At 39.8% G+C, this 16,636-nt stretch overlaps 1 protein-coding gene across 9 annotated transcripts in view; it reads left to right on the top strand.

The window, feature by feature from the left end:
- Positions 1–16,636, top strand: part of triob (trio Rho guanine nucleotide exchange factor b) — a 114,138-nt gene that overhangs the window by 56,109 nt on the left and 41,393 nt on the right. For all 9 annotated transcript variants that reach the window (XM_026185039.1, XM_026185040.1, XM_026185038.1 and 6 more), the window contains 8 exons: positions 512–643; positions 1,625–1,855; positions 2,973–3,095; positions 3,352–3,543; positions 5,095–5,264; positions 5,548–5,722; positions 13,102–13,297; positions 13,647–13,813. In XM_026185039.1, the coding sequence (XP_026040824.1) occupies positions 512–643; positions 1,625–1,855; positions 2,973–3,095; positions 3,352–3,543; positions 5,095–5,264; positions 5,548–5,722; positions 13,102–13,297; positions 13,647–13,813 (1,386 nt within the window). The remainder of the gene's footprint in view (positions 1–511; positions 644–1,624; positions 1,856–2,972; positions 3,096–3,351; positions 3,544–5,094; positions 5,265–5,547; positions 5,723–13,101; positions 13,298–13,646; positions 13,814–16,636) is intronic.

Below are 16,636 nucleotides of genomic sequence, written 5' to 3' on the forward strand. Positions count from 1 at the left end.
GATTAAAAAAAAACTTTCCAATTTAAAGCCCCTGAGGTTACTGTGGAACCTTGCCAATGAGAGACCATTTAAATGATCAATACTACTTTAAACTGTTTTGCTTACGGATGCAGTAGCAGAACATTAGTTGTTGACAACTGTTGTTTGCTGAGTGGCTCTTTTTCTGTGTGGTCTTTCATGCCCAAGACTTCCTTGTAAGTGACATATAAGATCAAAATCCATCAGTTGTTCACAGTTTTGTGAATAAATACCATCACTCTGTCTTTCTTTTTCCAAGTGATGTCTTACTTTTCTCTTTTTGACTGTGTTGGTCCTCCCATAGAAATTCTCATATGCACCACCATCTGGATAGAAAACTTCAGGGTTATTATTTGTGTGCAAAAATGACTTTCGAAGACATATTAAAGCTATTGTAATCTTTAACTGACCTGCTTGTTCGGTCTTAATAGCATTTGTATGATGCTGTACTTGTGTTTCTATACAAATACTGTATATCTGTCTTTTTTCGCAGTACATGAGTAAAGTGGAGCCGTGGTGTAAGGCATGTGGTGAGGGAGAGCTGCCCTCTGAACTCCAGGATCTGGAAGACACAATCCATCATCACCAGGGGCTGTATGAGCACATCACCACAGCATACTCTGAGGTCAGTAGAAACAGGCACATTTGCGGAGACAGTGCGTCCGAACCATAAGTGCGCGACACAAATAAGCATGCAAACACACAGAGTATACAAATATATATACAAATATCATTGTGACTCTATGGAATACAAACAATAGATGTGATGATTATGCAAATCGTGCATTCAAAATATTCACACATGCCTTCAGCAACAATGGAAACTTTCTCCATCGATACATCTCTTTGGGTTTTAGTTAGTTTCACAACTTAAAATAAAGCAAATAACACAAATTAAACAATGTTTGAAATTTAGTTTGAAATTGGTAGATTCACTGCCTCCAGCTAAGAAATCTAAAACAATATTCAGTTAAAAACATACATGACATGATGAGATAAAAAAAAACATTATTAGGGGTGTTATGTTATCTACTGGTATTTAGTAGTGGTTGGTCCACTGTGTGCTATAGTAGTCGCCTCCCATGAGATTTTAGAGCACTTCCTGCTTCAGTCTGTTGACAAACCTTATGGAGATGCTTAGCATCTTCCCAGAGTGGTAAAACTACTTCTAAATGGTTTGCTGACCATGTTACTGGTACGCTTGACTAGCCAGCCAACTCCACAGAGAATCTATGCGATATTGTCAAGAGGAAGCCCAAAAATTCCAGAAATTCCACATTTCTACATTAGAAATCCTGTTTTTATTCATCTTAGGAAATATTCTAATAATATGAGATCTTAGACTCTGATTTTCATGAGCCATAGCCCATCATTTTCAAAATTACATAAAATGCCTTGAAATGTTTCTATACAGCATGTAAATGAATATAGATTACGTAATAGTTTTGACTTTTTGAATTAAATTATAAAGAACATATATTATACATATATAATATTCAAATTATTTTAGTTTTGTATTAATATTAATATTCTAAGTCTACTTACAGCATCAAACGCATCAGATCCACCCAGTACTAAATGTCACACTGCCCATCAACTTTCAAAGGTAAGCCAGGATGGCAAGTCTCTGTTGGACAAACTGCAGCGACCCTTGACCCCAGGAAGTGCAGATTCGTTGATGGCATCAGCTAACTACTCCAAGGCTGTGCATCATGTTTTGGATATCATCCATGAGGTGTTGCATCATCAAAGGCAACTGGAAAACATCTGGCAGCATCGCAAAGTCCGTCTGCATCAGCGCCTGCAGCTGTGTGTCTTTCAGCAGGATGTACAGCAAGTAAGAAATGTGTGCAAACATCCACAGCAAAACCTGGCTTTGCTGAGACTCTCAACGCCCACACAACGACAGTACAGTAGGAATTGCATAAAGTGCTGTCCCATCTTGCCCTTATGTCTGAATTAGTTTCCCTGTAGACTTAAATTGTCTGTACTCTGGCTACTTAACTATCCAATCCAGGAATCCGTCCACTTAAGCATTTTTTACTCTGAGAGCTTGAGAGGATGTCAATGAAGAGCGATTTCCTAGGCTTGTCATTATATGTCAATTTTAGGGTTATTGAATCTTATAAATATTTGTATTTTCCAGTTCAAACTGGAAATTGAATTTAAAAAATGAGGGGGTGATATTAAGAATACGATATAATAATCTCCAGTTATTTCAGTAGCTTTTTTTAAGTTCCTCTGGGGATTTTTTTTAATTTCTTTTGAGTGAGCGTCTCTATGTGTGGCTGTGGTGGGATCAAGTTCTTAGATCAAAGTTCTGAGTTGGTGTATTTCTGTCCTCTGGGCAGGAACCCCTCTTCCACCTCTCCTTCTCTCTCACTCATTCTTGCTGTACATCTATGCTTCTGTCTTCCCCATCTCTTCTTTATCACCTTTTTCTCTTGGTAGTGGTTTCCATGGTGATGCAATTTACTGTCACATAATGTGTCGAGGGCATTGTGTGCATGTTCATATGTGTTTGTCTCATCAAAATATTCTCTCAGAGATGTTGAAAATCCCTTTCACAACCCCACATAGAAACAGATGGAGTTAGGCCATCTGTTTAATAAATAATAAGGTTATTAATAAGTACAAAGACTTATATCTGTTCACAGCCACAATGGGAATGCTGACTCTTTACACTGCTTTGGATTTACACTGAAGCAAAACCCAGTCACCCAGGCTGTAATTTAAACATGACAGACTGCATATGGAGGAAAGGAGTAAAGAAAAGGGGGTGGGGAGAAGCAGAGAGATGACATCTATAGACTGCTGTAATTAATGTGGTCTAAATGCAGGCGATTGTACCCCCTACTGCTGGGAAATACGTACTGCATCCTCAAATGCACTGCTTATTTTTACCTGTTTAAATGTGCTTGTGTGTCTGCATGTGTTTGTGTGTGTTTTTAAAGGTGCTGGACTGGATAGAAAATCACGGTGAGGCCTTCCTTAGCAAACATACAGGTGTTGGAAAGTCTTTGCACAGAGCCAGGGCTTTACAGAAAAGGCATGAAGACTTTGAAGAGGTTGCACAGGTGAGCAAAGCAAACACTTTTTGTTCTGTGACGTACTTTTTCCCATCAATTTATTATTTTTGCAACAACCTGAAAACAGTATTTCACTGTGTAGACTTGACAAAAAACAACCCAAAACAAAGCAAAATGTTGAGTTGGTACGTTCAGTTTAATAAGTTGTGACAAAAATGACAAGAGAAAGTAAGTAAAGTTCTTCTTGTAAAGGTCACTTGGAAGAGATAGAATATTCCCATTTTAAATGTATTTAATCTTTCAGAACACCTACACCAATGCTGACAAGTTACTAGAGGCTGCAGAGCAGCTGGCCCAGACCGGAGAGTGCGACCCAGAGGAAATTTACCAGGCCGCCCACCAGCTTGAAGACCGCATCCAGGATTTTGTGCGACGTGTCGAGCAACGTAAAGTGCTGCTGGACATGTCTGTTGCCTTCCACACACATGTCAAAGAGGTGTGTGTCCCTCTCCCTGCTTCAACTTGTCCTGTTTGCAGCATTGATTTCACTCCTCCGTTTTGCTTATTGCTAGAATTTAATGCGACTAATACAGTAAGAGGACAGTGTGTATAAAAATGATGCAATGATGTTTATTCTGTATTAAGAAACATATTTTAAACTGAGTTACCTGTCTTCATATTTTTGTTGCAGCTCCAGCTGAAATGCAATAAACTCCGCAGGCTAACTTTGCTCTGGCATTTTCACATGCAGGCTATGTTGAATAGCCGTAGCAATTTATGTAAAGTGTGTTTGTATAAATGCATCAGATTGGTTCCAGATGTGTTCCTGCAACAATCATTATGCTGTTTGTAAAAAACAAAGAGTGTAATTTTCTTTTGCCTCTGTAGTAACCATTCACACGCAATACAAAGGTAATCTGACCTCATCTGCCTTCTCCTTGACTTTGATTAAGGCAGGCGGGTCTTTAGGTTGTCTTCTTAAGCCTTTAGGGAGCTGTAAAAATGCATTTGTGCTAAGCACTCCTTGAAATAACTCTTTTGTGCATCTTTGACTGTCAAAATTAACCTTCCCAGACGGAAAGGCAGTGCTCTCTGCATGTGTTAACACTACATCCTGTTTACATAGACTCATAGACAGTAAGAGCCTAGGTATTATTAATGAAGCTAGTCTTTAATGCCCATATGGACTAATCTCCTTCATCCCATCTGTCAGCTCACAATGATAGCAGTACGCTATCTGTGTGAGCGCACGTGCATTTCTGAGCATGTGTGTTTGTGTTTGTGCCACTATGATTCTTTTCTCTGCATGCATATGTTTGTACAAGTGAATGTTTCCAACTCTGCTGCCCATCACTTCTTCAAGTGCTGCAGAATCCTTTGGATGCAGTCCAGTGTGATAGAGGGCAAATTTACTGTGATGACAGGGCATGAACTACATTGTATAAGAAGCAGTTTACCTGTTTTCCACGAAGCTAACTGATCAGAAGGCTCGGACTAATAAAAGTAGCCATCTTTATTTAATCAGAAATTCTCAGACAAGGGCTTTGACAAAGAGAGAAGCATTTGTTCTGAAAAATTAGTCGCTCACTTGATTTCACTTTTCACACATTTTTAATGGTCTGTGTCAGTATGGAAACCATGTAATATGTAACATAGTTAACGCAGTGAACAATATCAAAAGTAGGCATGTTTTTGTGTTGGCAGCGTGGGTGTTAGACAAACAATGGGTGCCAGGGTCTCTCCCCTGCAGCCTGGACCGTATGCCAGGGCTTCAGTACCCTGAGCCAATTCACCCAGATGGCTAATCTGTTACAAAGATGACCATTCACAAAACACCAGCTTTGAAAAGAACTGGTTGGATTTGATTTGTTGTTGATTTCTGTCTCATATCTCTTGTCTATCCATTTGGCAGCTCGTCTGTTTATTCTTAGATTTCTGTTTAACTCACACCACTATATGCACCACCCTCAAACATGTGTCTGCAGATTATTGTGCTGTTTTTCTCTACATTTGAACTGGCTTTTTTTTCTTTGTCGATCACACTTAGCTGTGGACATGGCTGGAGGAGCTTCAGAAAGAACTGCTGGATGATGTTTACGCAGAGTCAGTCGAGGCAGTCCAGGATCTGATCAAGCGATTCGGCCAGCAGCAGCAGACCACCCTGCAGGCAACAGTCAATGTTATAAAGGAAGGAGAGGACCTCATACAACAGCTCAGGTGATCATTTATTAGTATTATTACATTTTTAAATGCCTCACTAAAGTCTGAATATTGTAATATTCAATGTTCATCTGATCATCTGTCACATTTGCCATCTGGAGATGGCCTTGGGTTACACATATTTTCCAATTATTCAACAATCATGTGTTCATGAGATAAAAGGAAAACAAGAAGCGCTGATAGAAGAATACACTGGGAAAAATGGGTGAGGGTGATTTCTAACAGAATGACTTGACAAAAATTGGGAACAAAGTCCTCTCCATTTAACCCCTGCTTACAGAGACTCTGCCATCTCGAGCAACAAGACTCCGCACAACAGCTCCATGGCCCACATTGAGAGCGTGCTGCAGCAGCTGGACGAGGCCCAGGGCCAGATGGAGGAGTTGTTCCAGGAAAGGAAGATCAAACTTGAGCTCTTCCTCCAGCTCCGCATCTTTGAAAGGGACGCAATTGACGTAAGTAGGCGGAAAATAGAGGGTTGGTGTATGATGCATATTTATTTTTAAAGTGAGAGTGAGGAAGACAGAACAAGAAACACCAGAATAGTAGAACTCGTGATCTTTAGATGTAAAAGCGAAGACAGAATGTTTCAAATATCCACACCGCAGGAAGGTGTTTTCAATGAAAAGGGAGAAATTAAGGTGTATAGCAGGGACCAAAAAGACTAAAAGTTTGGACATGAAAAACAAAGTGCTACACATGTGATACGCTAAGAAAGAAATAACAGAATGTATCATATCAGCCAATTTGTTTTTTCTTATTGGCTGTTGAAAAGATCAATTACATGTGACAGCGGGCTTACTGGCAAACCAAAATGACTGTGACTGTGAGCTGATGGACCATTACAGCGTGAAAGGAAGATTCAGTCCTGGAGTGAGGATTCCAGCTGGTTTAAATCTCGGCTAAATTCACAGTCATACTCACACGTGCGCTACATTAAAAAAGTGTTTAGTTCCACTCGATGAATCTCATCCACTGACTCGCTCCAGTTATGTCTCCCCCTCCCCAGTTAGCAGTTTGCTAATTCCTTAGCATCTTGCTGTGAGAGTGAACGCTGTACTCAGCTGGTGCTCAGAAATGAGCGCTGCTCTTAAAAAAAACAGAAAGAAAGAAAGAAAGAAAGAAAGAAAGAAAGAAAGAAAGAAAGAAAGAAAGAAAGAAAGAGAGAAAGCATTGCTTTTATTTTTATCATGGCTATCAAATTAGATTTGTTGAGCCATACTGTGCTGACAGAAGAATTACACTCTGGCACTTTAGAAGCAAACGCACTGAAAAGAGACGCAGGCTTGTATTAATAAGAATCATGTAAGTAAGAAGAAGAGATGTGGAAAGTCATTATTGAGGACATAATGAATATATTAATCTTGGAAAATGGTTTTCAATTATAAACTCATCACTTGTGGTTTCTGTGGGTGGTAAGTTTAGTGTTTTTGGTCCAGAATAAAAATAGCTTAAACAGCTACTCCATAGAGCACCAGCACTCATGGTAAGTGGATGACTGTAACTTGGTTTGGTGATCCTGCGATAATGATGATGATGATGATGATGATGATGATGATGATGATGATGGTAAATGGAAAGCCCACAGAATGAGTCTCCTGATTATCTCTTGGCTTTACTTTACACTCATCAGCCACCTTGTTAGGTACAACCTACTAGTACTGGATTAGACTTACTTTTGCTTCCTTAATTCTTTGTGGCATTGATTCAACAAAGGTGTTAGAAACATTCATCAGAGATTTTGCTGCACATTGACATGATAGCATCACACAGTTGCTGCAGATTTGTTGGCTGTGCATCCATGATGTGAATCTCTCTTTTCACCACATGCCAAAGTTGCTCTGGGATCTATGGCTGTCTATGCCATTTGAATACAGTCAGCTCATTGTCTTGTTCAAGAAACCAGTTTGAGATAATTTCAGCTTTGTGAAGGGATGAAAATGGTCAGCAACAAAACTCAGGCAGACTGCAGTGTTTAAATGCTCAGTTGATACTAAGGGCCCCAAAGTGTGGCATGAAAATATCGGTCACGCATATTTTCCCACCATTGGCTCTAAACGTTAATACAATACAAGATAGGACTGTGTTTTTATGCTATTTACAGAAAATTGTGGCCCAACCATGTGGATGTCACAGCAGAAATCGAGACTCATGAGACCAGAAAACGTTTATCAAATCTTCTATTCTCTAAATTTAGTGAGCTCGTGTGAACTGCAGCCTCAGTTTCCCGTTCTTAGCTGGCATGAGCAGAATCTGTGGTGGTCGTCTGCTGCTGTAGCTCATCTGCTTCGAGGTTTGCCACACTGCATGTCCAGAAATGCTGATCTACACAGCTTGGTTGTAACAAGTGGTTATTTGAGTTACTGTTGTCTTCCTATCAGCTTGAAACTATCTGGTCATTCGCTCTAATCAATAACGCACCCAGAGAACTCACACTCACTGATTTTCCCTTATTCAGACCATTCTCTTTAAACTCTAGAGACATCAGTGTGGGAAAATTTTCCCCCACTCTGACGTTTAGCTTGAGTTTGAACAGGATGTCTCAAGACCATGTTGACATGCGTAAATGTCGCTGCCTGTGTTTGGCTAATCGGATATTTTCATTCACGAGCAGTCAAACAGGTGAACCCCACAAAGTGTCTGGTGAGCGCGTTAATGAAGATATGATTATGTAATTATCTAATAATAAGCGTGTTTTGTCATCTTTTAGCATAATAAAGCATAGTACAGCATAACATAGCAAATGTTAATAAATGTAATAGCTGCAAAAATGCATACTTGACTGCAAATAAATGTATAACAAAAATGTATCCTATAAAACTAAAAAAGTTCATTTGTTAACAGTTACCCAACTGATAAATGACTTAGACTCACATATGTTTGTGAATATTATGAAGAACTGTAAGAATCGCAAGGCTTTTATTAGCGTCTCTAACAGTCTATAAACAGTCAATGGGTACGTTTCTATTAATATCCTTAAAATAAACCTGGTTGTAATGTTATTAGTAGCAAATGATAAATATGTTAAAAATGCTCGTCACATATCAGCTAGCATGTTAAGTGTTGAGTTGTCTGCTCTCTTCATCTGAACAAAAATATCGTTAACTTAAGAAGAATCTACGAACCATAAGTATTGTGGAGATACAGAAATTATTTTATTGCTGCCATATAATCTGCATCATTATAATTGCATTAATAACATTCTTTACAGCATTATTTCATGTAATAATATTTCTCACAGTATTGATACTGCATTACAGTTGTTTATTGAAGATGTCCATTTGAGGATCCTTCCATTATGTTAACTTTTATTACAGGTACAGTCAGAAGTATTTCATACACATTGCATATCTGTGCTTATTTCGAGTTGATGTTCGGTTCATTGAGGGTCTTAAGCTTCACTGGCGTGACTGTCCAGGTGATACATGCTGAGGGAAACTAGAACATAGACAACCCGTTCTCACTCCCAAAGCGTAACATTTTACGCTAGGTGACAAATCGTCACCATATTACGTTTTCGGCTACCCACCACGTTCCTAAATGACGACCTCGGAAAAAGAGGAAATATGAGAACCGTCTGGACTGAACCTACACATGTTCGCTCTTATTCTTCAAATCGCTTAGAAACACGCTATTTAACATCATTAAAGACCTGGTTAAGGTCAGGAATAAGGTTATGGTCAGGGCTAGGGATAAGGTTAGGTTTAGGGCTGGAATACAGGGCTGGAACGTCTACTCCCGCGGGAGCGTCATTGCACTGGATTCCAGCCATAACCCGCCGCGTACCATAAGAACGCCGAAGGTCTCCTTTCGCGTTCCTCAGGAACGCCGCGGGACGTGACAAAACGTCGACATGTTACGCCTCGGGAGTGAGAACGGGCTGACATAGAAGGATAACTGCAATGCATGCTTACAGTACATATAATACATATAATCTAGGAATGTGTCCGGCCTGAGGCCTCAACTCATTTGGTGTCTTACTATATTTTATTCTACTTGGTAACAGACGATCAGAGTCAATAATTAGCTCCAGAGACCCTGAGGGCTTGAAGTTTATTACCTTGTATGGAAGGTGTTATAGAAAAGAGAAGTTCTATGTCTGCTTATAGCTATTAAAGATGTACGATTAACTGTGACTAATCAGAATCAGAATCAGAATCCTTTATTGATCCCTGGGGGAAATTATTTTTTGTTACAGTGCTCCATTTTAAACCAACATTAAGACAAGACAGACAATACGCTAACTAAGAATAGTACAATATATACATATATATACATACATACATACATACATACATACATAAGTCACTTATAAATAAATAGTTGGAAAAGAAACATGTGTAGCTGTAGCAGCAAACAGTGTGTTAAGTGGATGCGTTGTACAGGGAGATGGCCACAGGCAGGAAAGATTTCCTGTGTCGTTCAGTGGTGCTTTTCGGTAATCTCAGTCTCTCACTGAACGAGCTCCTGTGACTGACCAACATGTCATGGAGTGGGTGGGAGGTGTTATCCAACATTGTCTGGAACCTATTTTAATCTGTCATTGACGCCATGGGGGGGGGGCGTGTACCCCACTGCTTTATAAGTATCCAAAACATGTATTTTGGTCAGAAGACATATATTGATGTTTTCTCCGGGCGGACTTTTCTGGGGCCTCCGTGGTTTGTGACACTGCTCTACATTGATTGATTTCGCGACAGCTTTGGTGGAGGATGCGGGCAATTGTAGAGTGCTAATGGGGTTACTTCCACGGTGGTCGAGCAGGATTTAGTGGTCAGACGGGCAGACGTCTCGGGTGATTTCTTGACTACTGTGGGCCCACATAAAAAGGTGAGCACAAACCTCTTAAACCTCTTAAATATAATGTAGAGTCAAAACATTACAATATGTAAAGCTTTTAAAATTTAGTATTATATGAAGGGGTGTATATTACATGTGCGTGTCAGGTCAGGTACACCCACTCTTGCACACAGGATTAACAGAGGGACTTTGAGGAATATGATGAGTGGAAAAGGCATTCCTGCCACTCCACACACGCGCAGTTGCACAACGACACTCCCTCCTGGCTTAACTTGGGGGGGTGTGTATGTTAGATGAGGGCACTGGTTGAGGTGAGACGCACACTCCTCCCTCAGTGCTTTATTGCCTGACAAAAGCTGTGTATGAGTGCATAGCACCAAGACCAAAACAGTCAGAGGGGACACTTCTCCTCCATTAGTTAGTCATTTCAGACTTTGTAGATTAAGGAAATGGTCTTTTTGTACTCAGAGGGCATTTTACTCAACTGTAAGAGGAGAGGAGAGCAGAGTCTAAATGAGCGCTTGGTAAGTTTGTTAAAACTTTGTTGCCAGATTTGTAAAAATCATCATATTGGTTTAAGAAGGTATTATCTGTTATTGTCTTATGGAAGCTTGATAAGATTATCCTGTGTGTTAACTGAAAGAAAAATTGTGTCTCTGTACAGAGCAGATTTTATTCTATTAATCCAAACTCCTACAGCACAGCGCAGAAAGCAGAGGCACTTTTTCATTTGGAGACAGGGTAATGTTCTCTGTTGTAGAAGTGGTCTATCTCGCCTTTTGTATACTTATTCAATAGTTACAATTAGGACCTTCCTGTGAAGTAGACTTTCATGCATGCATTGCTTTGAATAATTACAATATATCAGTTTTAAACTTTGTGAATCTTTTTTTTCCCCTTGGTTCAATTCTCATCTGAGTCTGCTTTTGTCATGAGGTGAAAAAGGAGAAAGAAATCAGGAAGCTGAAGACTGATACCTCCCAAAATATGAATATACCTCCACAGAATATGTATTTATTCATAGAAACTCTTGAAACACAACGTTTTTCTTGTTGCTGGAATTTGTGGCTTGTTTTCTGTATCTCGGGGGAATATTTAAAGCTCTCAGCTGTCTCACACTTACTAGGCGAACCTCTCTGAGAACACCAGTAACAATCTTAAGCATTGCAAAATGTATAATTACACGTTATGTAGAAGCTGTAGTAAATTACATTTTTAGCAGTGTACAGTGTAACTGCATTATGAATAAAATAACTGTCTCTGGCAATCTGGATCAGGGGATGTACCTGAGGGACAGATTAAATTAAGCACAGTACTGGCTGAGGAGGTTTAACTTATTCACGTATGATTAGGAACGTGATGCCATCAATGCTGTTCTCCTTTTTTCAACATCTATTTTCTGTATGACTGTCTCCCGATTTTTATTTTTCTGCCTTATATTGAAACTCACTGGCCTGGCTGTTAGCAGTTGGCTTATTTTTCCTCGCTGTGTTGGAGGTTTTCTGGGTAACTGTCATGTGTGAGACTCGGAGACAGATTCAGAACTCGCACACAGGACACAGAGGGAACAGAGGGACCAGATAGGGACTGAGGAAAGATAGAAGATAGAAGACTGAGGAAAAAGTCCAATAAAGATGGAGACACGACAGATTACACAGGGAGACACAAATAACTAACACGGGTACACAGAGGGAAGACTGGACATGAAAAGGGAACTAAATGAAACTAAACAAGGAACAGAGAATTAACCAAACTAAGAAACAGAAGGAAATTATACTCAGGAAATAACACATTATCTTAAACCTCATTCCAGAAATACCTAACAATTCAAGACAAGCACAAACTACTTGGTCACAAACCCAGGACCATGACAGTAACAGGATAACAGGATAACTGTTTATAATTTGAAGAGGACAGCTTTGATTTTCAAGGAAAATGTTTAATTCTTATCTGGACTTTTGATTTTTAGGGCACGGTGACTCAAGTTACCCAAAGGTAACTTTAAATTCTTTACATGCATTTGTTGGGTTACACTAGGACAGAGACTAGGGTCAGACCTCGAAAGAAACTTCAGGATTTTGCTCATATTACTAAAACAGCACAAAGCATGGATATTGAAATCTGATAAGTTGATTTTGTGCCGATGCAGCAATGTAAATATCACCCTCTAAAGCTCAGATCTGACATTAAGATGTGATTCCCCAGCATACCTGTGTGCTTAAAGTGCTTTTGGAATGTGTAAAGTCAAGTTTAGTTAAAAAAAAGTTTGCTTGTAATAACAGTATTTATAAAACGTGATTCTCTCTCTTGATACAATAAGTAAAGACTGCAGAGCAAGAGGTGAATACCTTCTAGAAAACAACAAAACTATAACTCACGGTTTGAAAACAAGAAAGACAAAAAAGATCGAGACAGCATGGAGACAGAGCTGAATGGTGCCAGGATCAAGGTGCTCCTGGTATCATGATTCAGTCTGTGTGGGCAGTCAGAGACAAGCGCTGACATCTCGGTACATCTGCTCCACCAGCCGTTTATTACCATTTGTAATATATTATCCATTATTGTGGAAGCCAGCGCGCTGCTGGCTTACAGCTCTTAAAGTGCTTGAGTTGCTAATTGAAGATGAAACAGCTGTCATATTTTTAAATGCAATTCTTTCCCTCTTTCTTCTTCTTTTGTTTTTTTGTCAGACATCTGTCTTTGAATTAGCAGGATAATATTTAAACATAGAAACCCTGATTTTTTTTTTGAATTCATAGTCATTTGGTATATATTTTCCCCCTTTTTCAACACCAAATGAACATACATTTAAAATGATTTTAACTAACCAAAAATACACATATATATCTAGATCGAGGGGTAACTGTGGTGTAGAAGACAAATTGCTGGGATTAAGTAGCGCACAGCTGTTGGTGCAAATGTTTCTTCATTGTCACTGTCCTTTTTGGAAATAATAATACAAAAAGGAAACGTTCTCCCATTTTATGTGCATGTTAGCCCTTCTTCCTGCCTTAACCCTCTCTGCCCCTCTCAGATCATCTCAGACCTGGAGTCATGGAATGAGGAACTGTCACAGCAGATGAGCGACTTTGACACGGAGGATCTCACACTGGCTGAGCAGAGGCTGCAGCATCATGCGGACAAAGCTCTTACCATGAACAACCTCACCTTTGATGTCATCCACCAGGGACAAGAGCTGCTGCAGTATGTCACGGAGGTCCAGGCGTCTGGTGAGTTAGGGAATATAAATACATTTAAACCTTGAGTATTTATTCAAGGGGGCGACCCAGTGCCAGTCGTTAGGGGAAATTCTGCACGGGCTAAAATACCCTCGGGAGCTCAGTCCCTTATTTGACTTCTGGTAGGCCAAACCTTTGCTACTGTCATTTCCCAGCTCATTCCTCTACTCGTGCCTTCCATGAATAATTTGTAGAGTGTAAAAATAGGAAGCCATCCAGCTGTGGCTGCTGCTGTTGTATGGATGCTGGGAAATATAGTGATGTATAGTATAACCATCCTGATTATGTTAGAAAACCTTTTTCAGTGTTGGTAACACAACAGAATGTCCACTTTCTGCAGGTGTGGAGCTGTTATGCGACCGAGACGTGGACATGGCCACACGTGTTCAGGACCTGCTGGAGTTTCTCCACGAGAAGCAGCAGGAGTTGGATCTCGCCGCAGAACAGCACAGGAGACACTTGGAGCAGTGTGTCCAGTTAAGGCATCTGCAGGCTGAAGTCAAACAGGTATGTATGTGACTCAGGGGAGACAAAGATGCAACACTAAAGCAGCGATTAAGGTTTGACTTGGGTTTCAAAAGCTCTCTAAAAGCTAGAAAAAGAACAATGACTGCTTACAAAGCCTGAAACTGTTTTCTGACATCTGGTAACTCATAATATATTTATATATTATGAACTGCATATATGTGTCCCATACATATAGTCACACATGAATATTCACATGAATCTTCTTTTTTCCTGTAGTCACGCTGCTGAATGGAAATCCGTTCTGGCAGTTCAGTGCTAACATACTGAGAATCTGCAGCAGAGAGTGATAGTTCGGCCTTTTAGCACATACTATGTTGTGTCTGTACATGACCATGGGTAGATGACTCATCCTGTGTCAACAATTTCTCTCTGTCTCTCTCACTCATTCTTAACTGTATTCATTCTGCTTCTCCCAAAAATATTCAGTAATGAGCAAATTTAGTTTGCAGTGCAATAATTGATCCATCATTCAATTTTCATCCGAATACTAAATATGAATTTCTTTGACTCCACTTTGATCTGTCCAGGTGCATGGCATCATGCATTATGACGGATAGAGATTTTCTCACAAGAGTGCTGTGAAAAATGAAGTACACTTTTACTGCTTCCTTAGGAATTAAAAGTGCAAGTGGGAGCCAGTTGCTGCTAATCAAATGCACTTGATTAACTGTTATCAGCAAGTGTGAGCACCTCTATAAAAGCAGACGTTTTGGCAGTTTGCTGGTTTTCAGCATTCAGGTCTTATCTTAGACTATAAAAGGCTCAGTGAGCATGTTAAAGTTCATAACAGTACAATTAGAAAAATACTGAACAAGTATGGCTTGTTTGGAAGAGTTGCGAGGAGAAAGCCTCCTCTCTTTGAAAACAAAATAGCAGCGCAGCTTAGATTTGCTAAGTTATATCTGAACAAACCGCAAACTTCTGAAATAATGTCCTTTTGACAGACAAGACCAAAGTGGAGCTGTTTGCCACATTTGGTGAAAACCACCGAGTAAAAACACCTCCTAACTACTATCATGCGCGATGGTAGAGGGGTAATTATTTGGGCTTGTTATGAATCTGAATGCTTTTGTCAGCTATGAACTCCTCTGTACACCAAAGGATTCAAATGTGACGTCATGTCTCAGCTACATCTCAAGATGCAACAATAATCCCGAGCACACCAGCAAATCTGCAACAGAATGGCTGAAAAAGAGCTGAATCCTGTGCTGTAACGACACAGTCAGAGCCCAGACCTCAGCGCTGTAATGACTGTAAGACTTTAAGAGAGCTGTGCTAAAATGAATGCCAACAAACCTCAATGAACTTAAACAAGATTGTAAAGAAGAATGAACCAAAATCCCTCCATAATGATCTGTTTTAATGACGTTTTTCTCATCACTGTATATTACCCACAAATGTCTTTCAATGTAGCTAGAAAAGTAGCAACTTTGAAATTTGGTGTAGTGTCCACTAATTTATTGTACATTTAATGCACAGAGCATTAAGAAAAATCTATTCCTATTTGTTCAAATACTTGAATAAACAGCAATGTTACAAAGAAACACAAGAAAAACCAATAATCCAGACAAAAACAGATGTGGTTTCTTTCCTATTGTTTTGCATGTCATCTAGTTATTCCCTAACAGTATCTATTCAGTAGTGGAACACAATTACAGCAAGACAATCATGTGGAGCAATCTTTCCTGCTGCTATCTGAAACCCAAACATCAACAAACACGGAGGCAATTTTCACAACAAGGACTCTTATTGTGGTGATGCAGCCAAACAACAACAGTCTTAGGCTTGAACTTGAACTAAAACTAATGAAAAAAAATTTGGTTGCTGGAAAAGAAAATGATATTGATACTCGAGGAGGGCCGCGTCAAAACATTTCAAACGCACTGCCGTCACAATGATACGACAGCTGACAGAATGATGATAGCGTGTTAGCATGGAGTTAGTTTTCATTCAGTTACTGAATGCAGTTGCTCATCATTCATAGAGAAAGGTTGCTGCAGGTGCGGCTCTTTTACAGAGCGTGATAATTGTTTATTCAGCTCAGAAAATCTGAATTGGGATGGAGATCGTCAGTGTGGTTAGTGCGTATTATTTCAGGAATTCGGTGTAAAATACACTTCAACAGCTTTTGCCATCCACTCTCTTACACGGGGGAGCTTAGCTATTACACAACCTGCTCTGAATCCTCTAACTGCACCCTTTTACAGTAAAGCCGGGAACAACAGTAATCTTGTAATTGTAGCTTGTGTGTTTATGCTGCTGAACTATCTCTAAATATTGCTGTGCTAAATTTACCAGTGTAAGTTTGTGTGTTTGTTTTTTTAACCCAAACCCAGAAGTAGTTTCTTATTAGGTCTGCTGGAGGCCTTATAATAGAAAAGCGGGAGCTCAAACGAAATAAAAGGATTGTAAATAGATAAAGCTGTGTTTTTATGCCATGGTTTGATAAAATATTGAGCTATATTATAAAAGGGTTTAGTGTTCATTCACACATCTGTGTTAAGCCACATGTCCCCACAGCTCCTCTGAGATTAAAAAGCTAACCTCATACCTGCCCCGCCCCAGGTCGTTGCAAGTGCAATGGAAACACTGACCCTGTTAAAACTTCTCAAAAACAGGTGTCAGTGTTGTGTAGCGTCATTCATTTTCTGGCCAGGCTTCATATGCAGTTCTGCTACCACCCACTCAGCAGGCGTGCATGCTGAGTCAGAGAGAGTGAGCGAGGTGTCTTCGAGAGACTAACCTTTGGCTAGAATTAGGCCAGTGAAAAACAAAAGCAAATGTGATTTTTGGGCGCTGCAG

This window comes from Astatotilapia calliptera, chromosome 11 (assembly GCF_900246225.1).
Source record: "Astatotilapia calliptera chromosome 11, fAstCal1.2, whole genome shotgun sequence".
Taxonomy (NCBI): Eukaryota; Metazoa; Chordata; class Actinopteri; order Cichliformes; family Cichlidae; genus Astatotilapia; species Astatotilapia calliptera.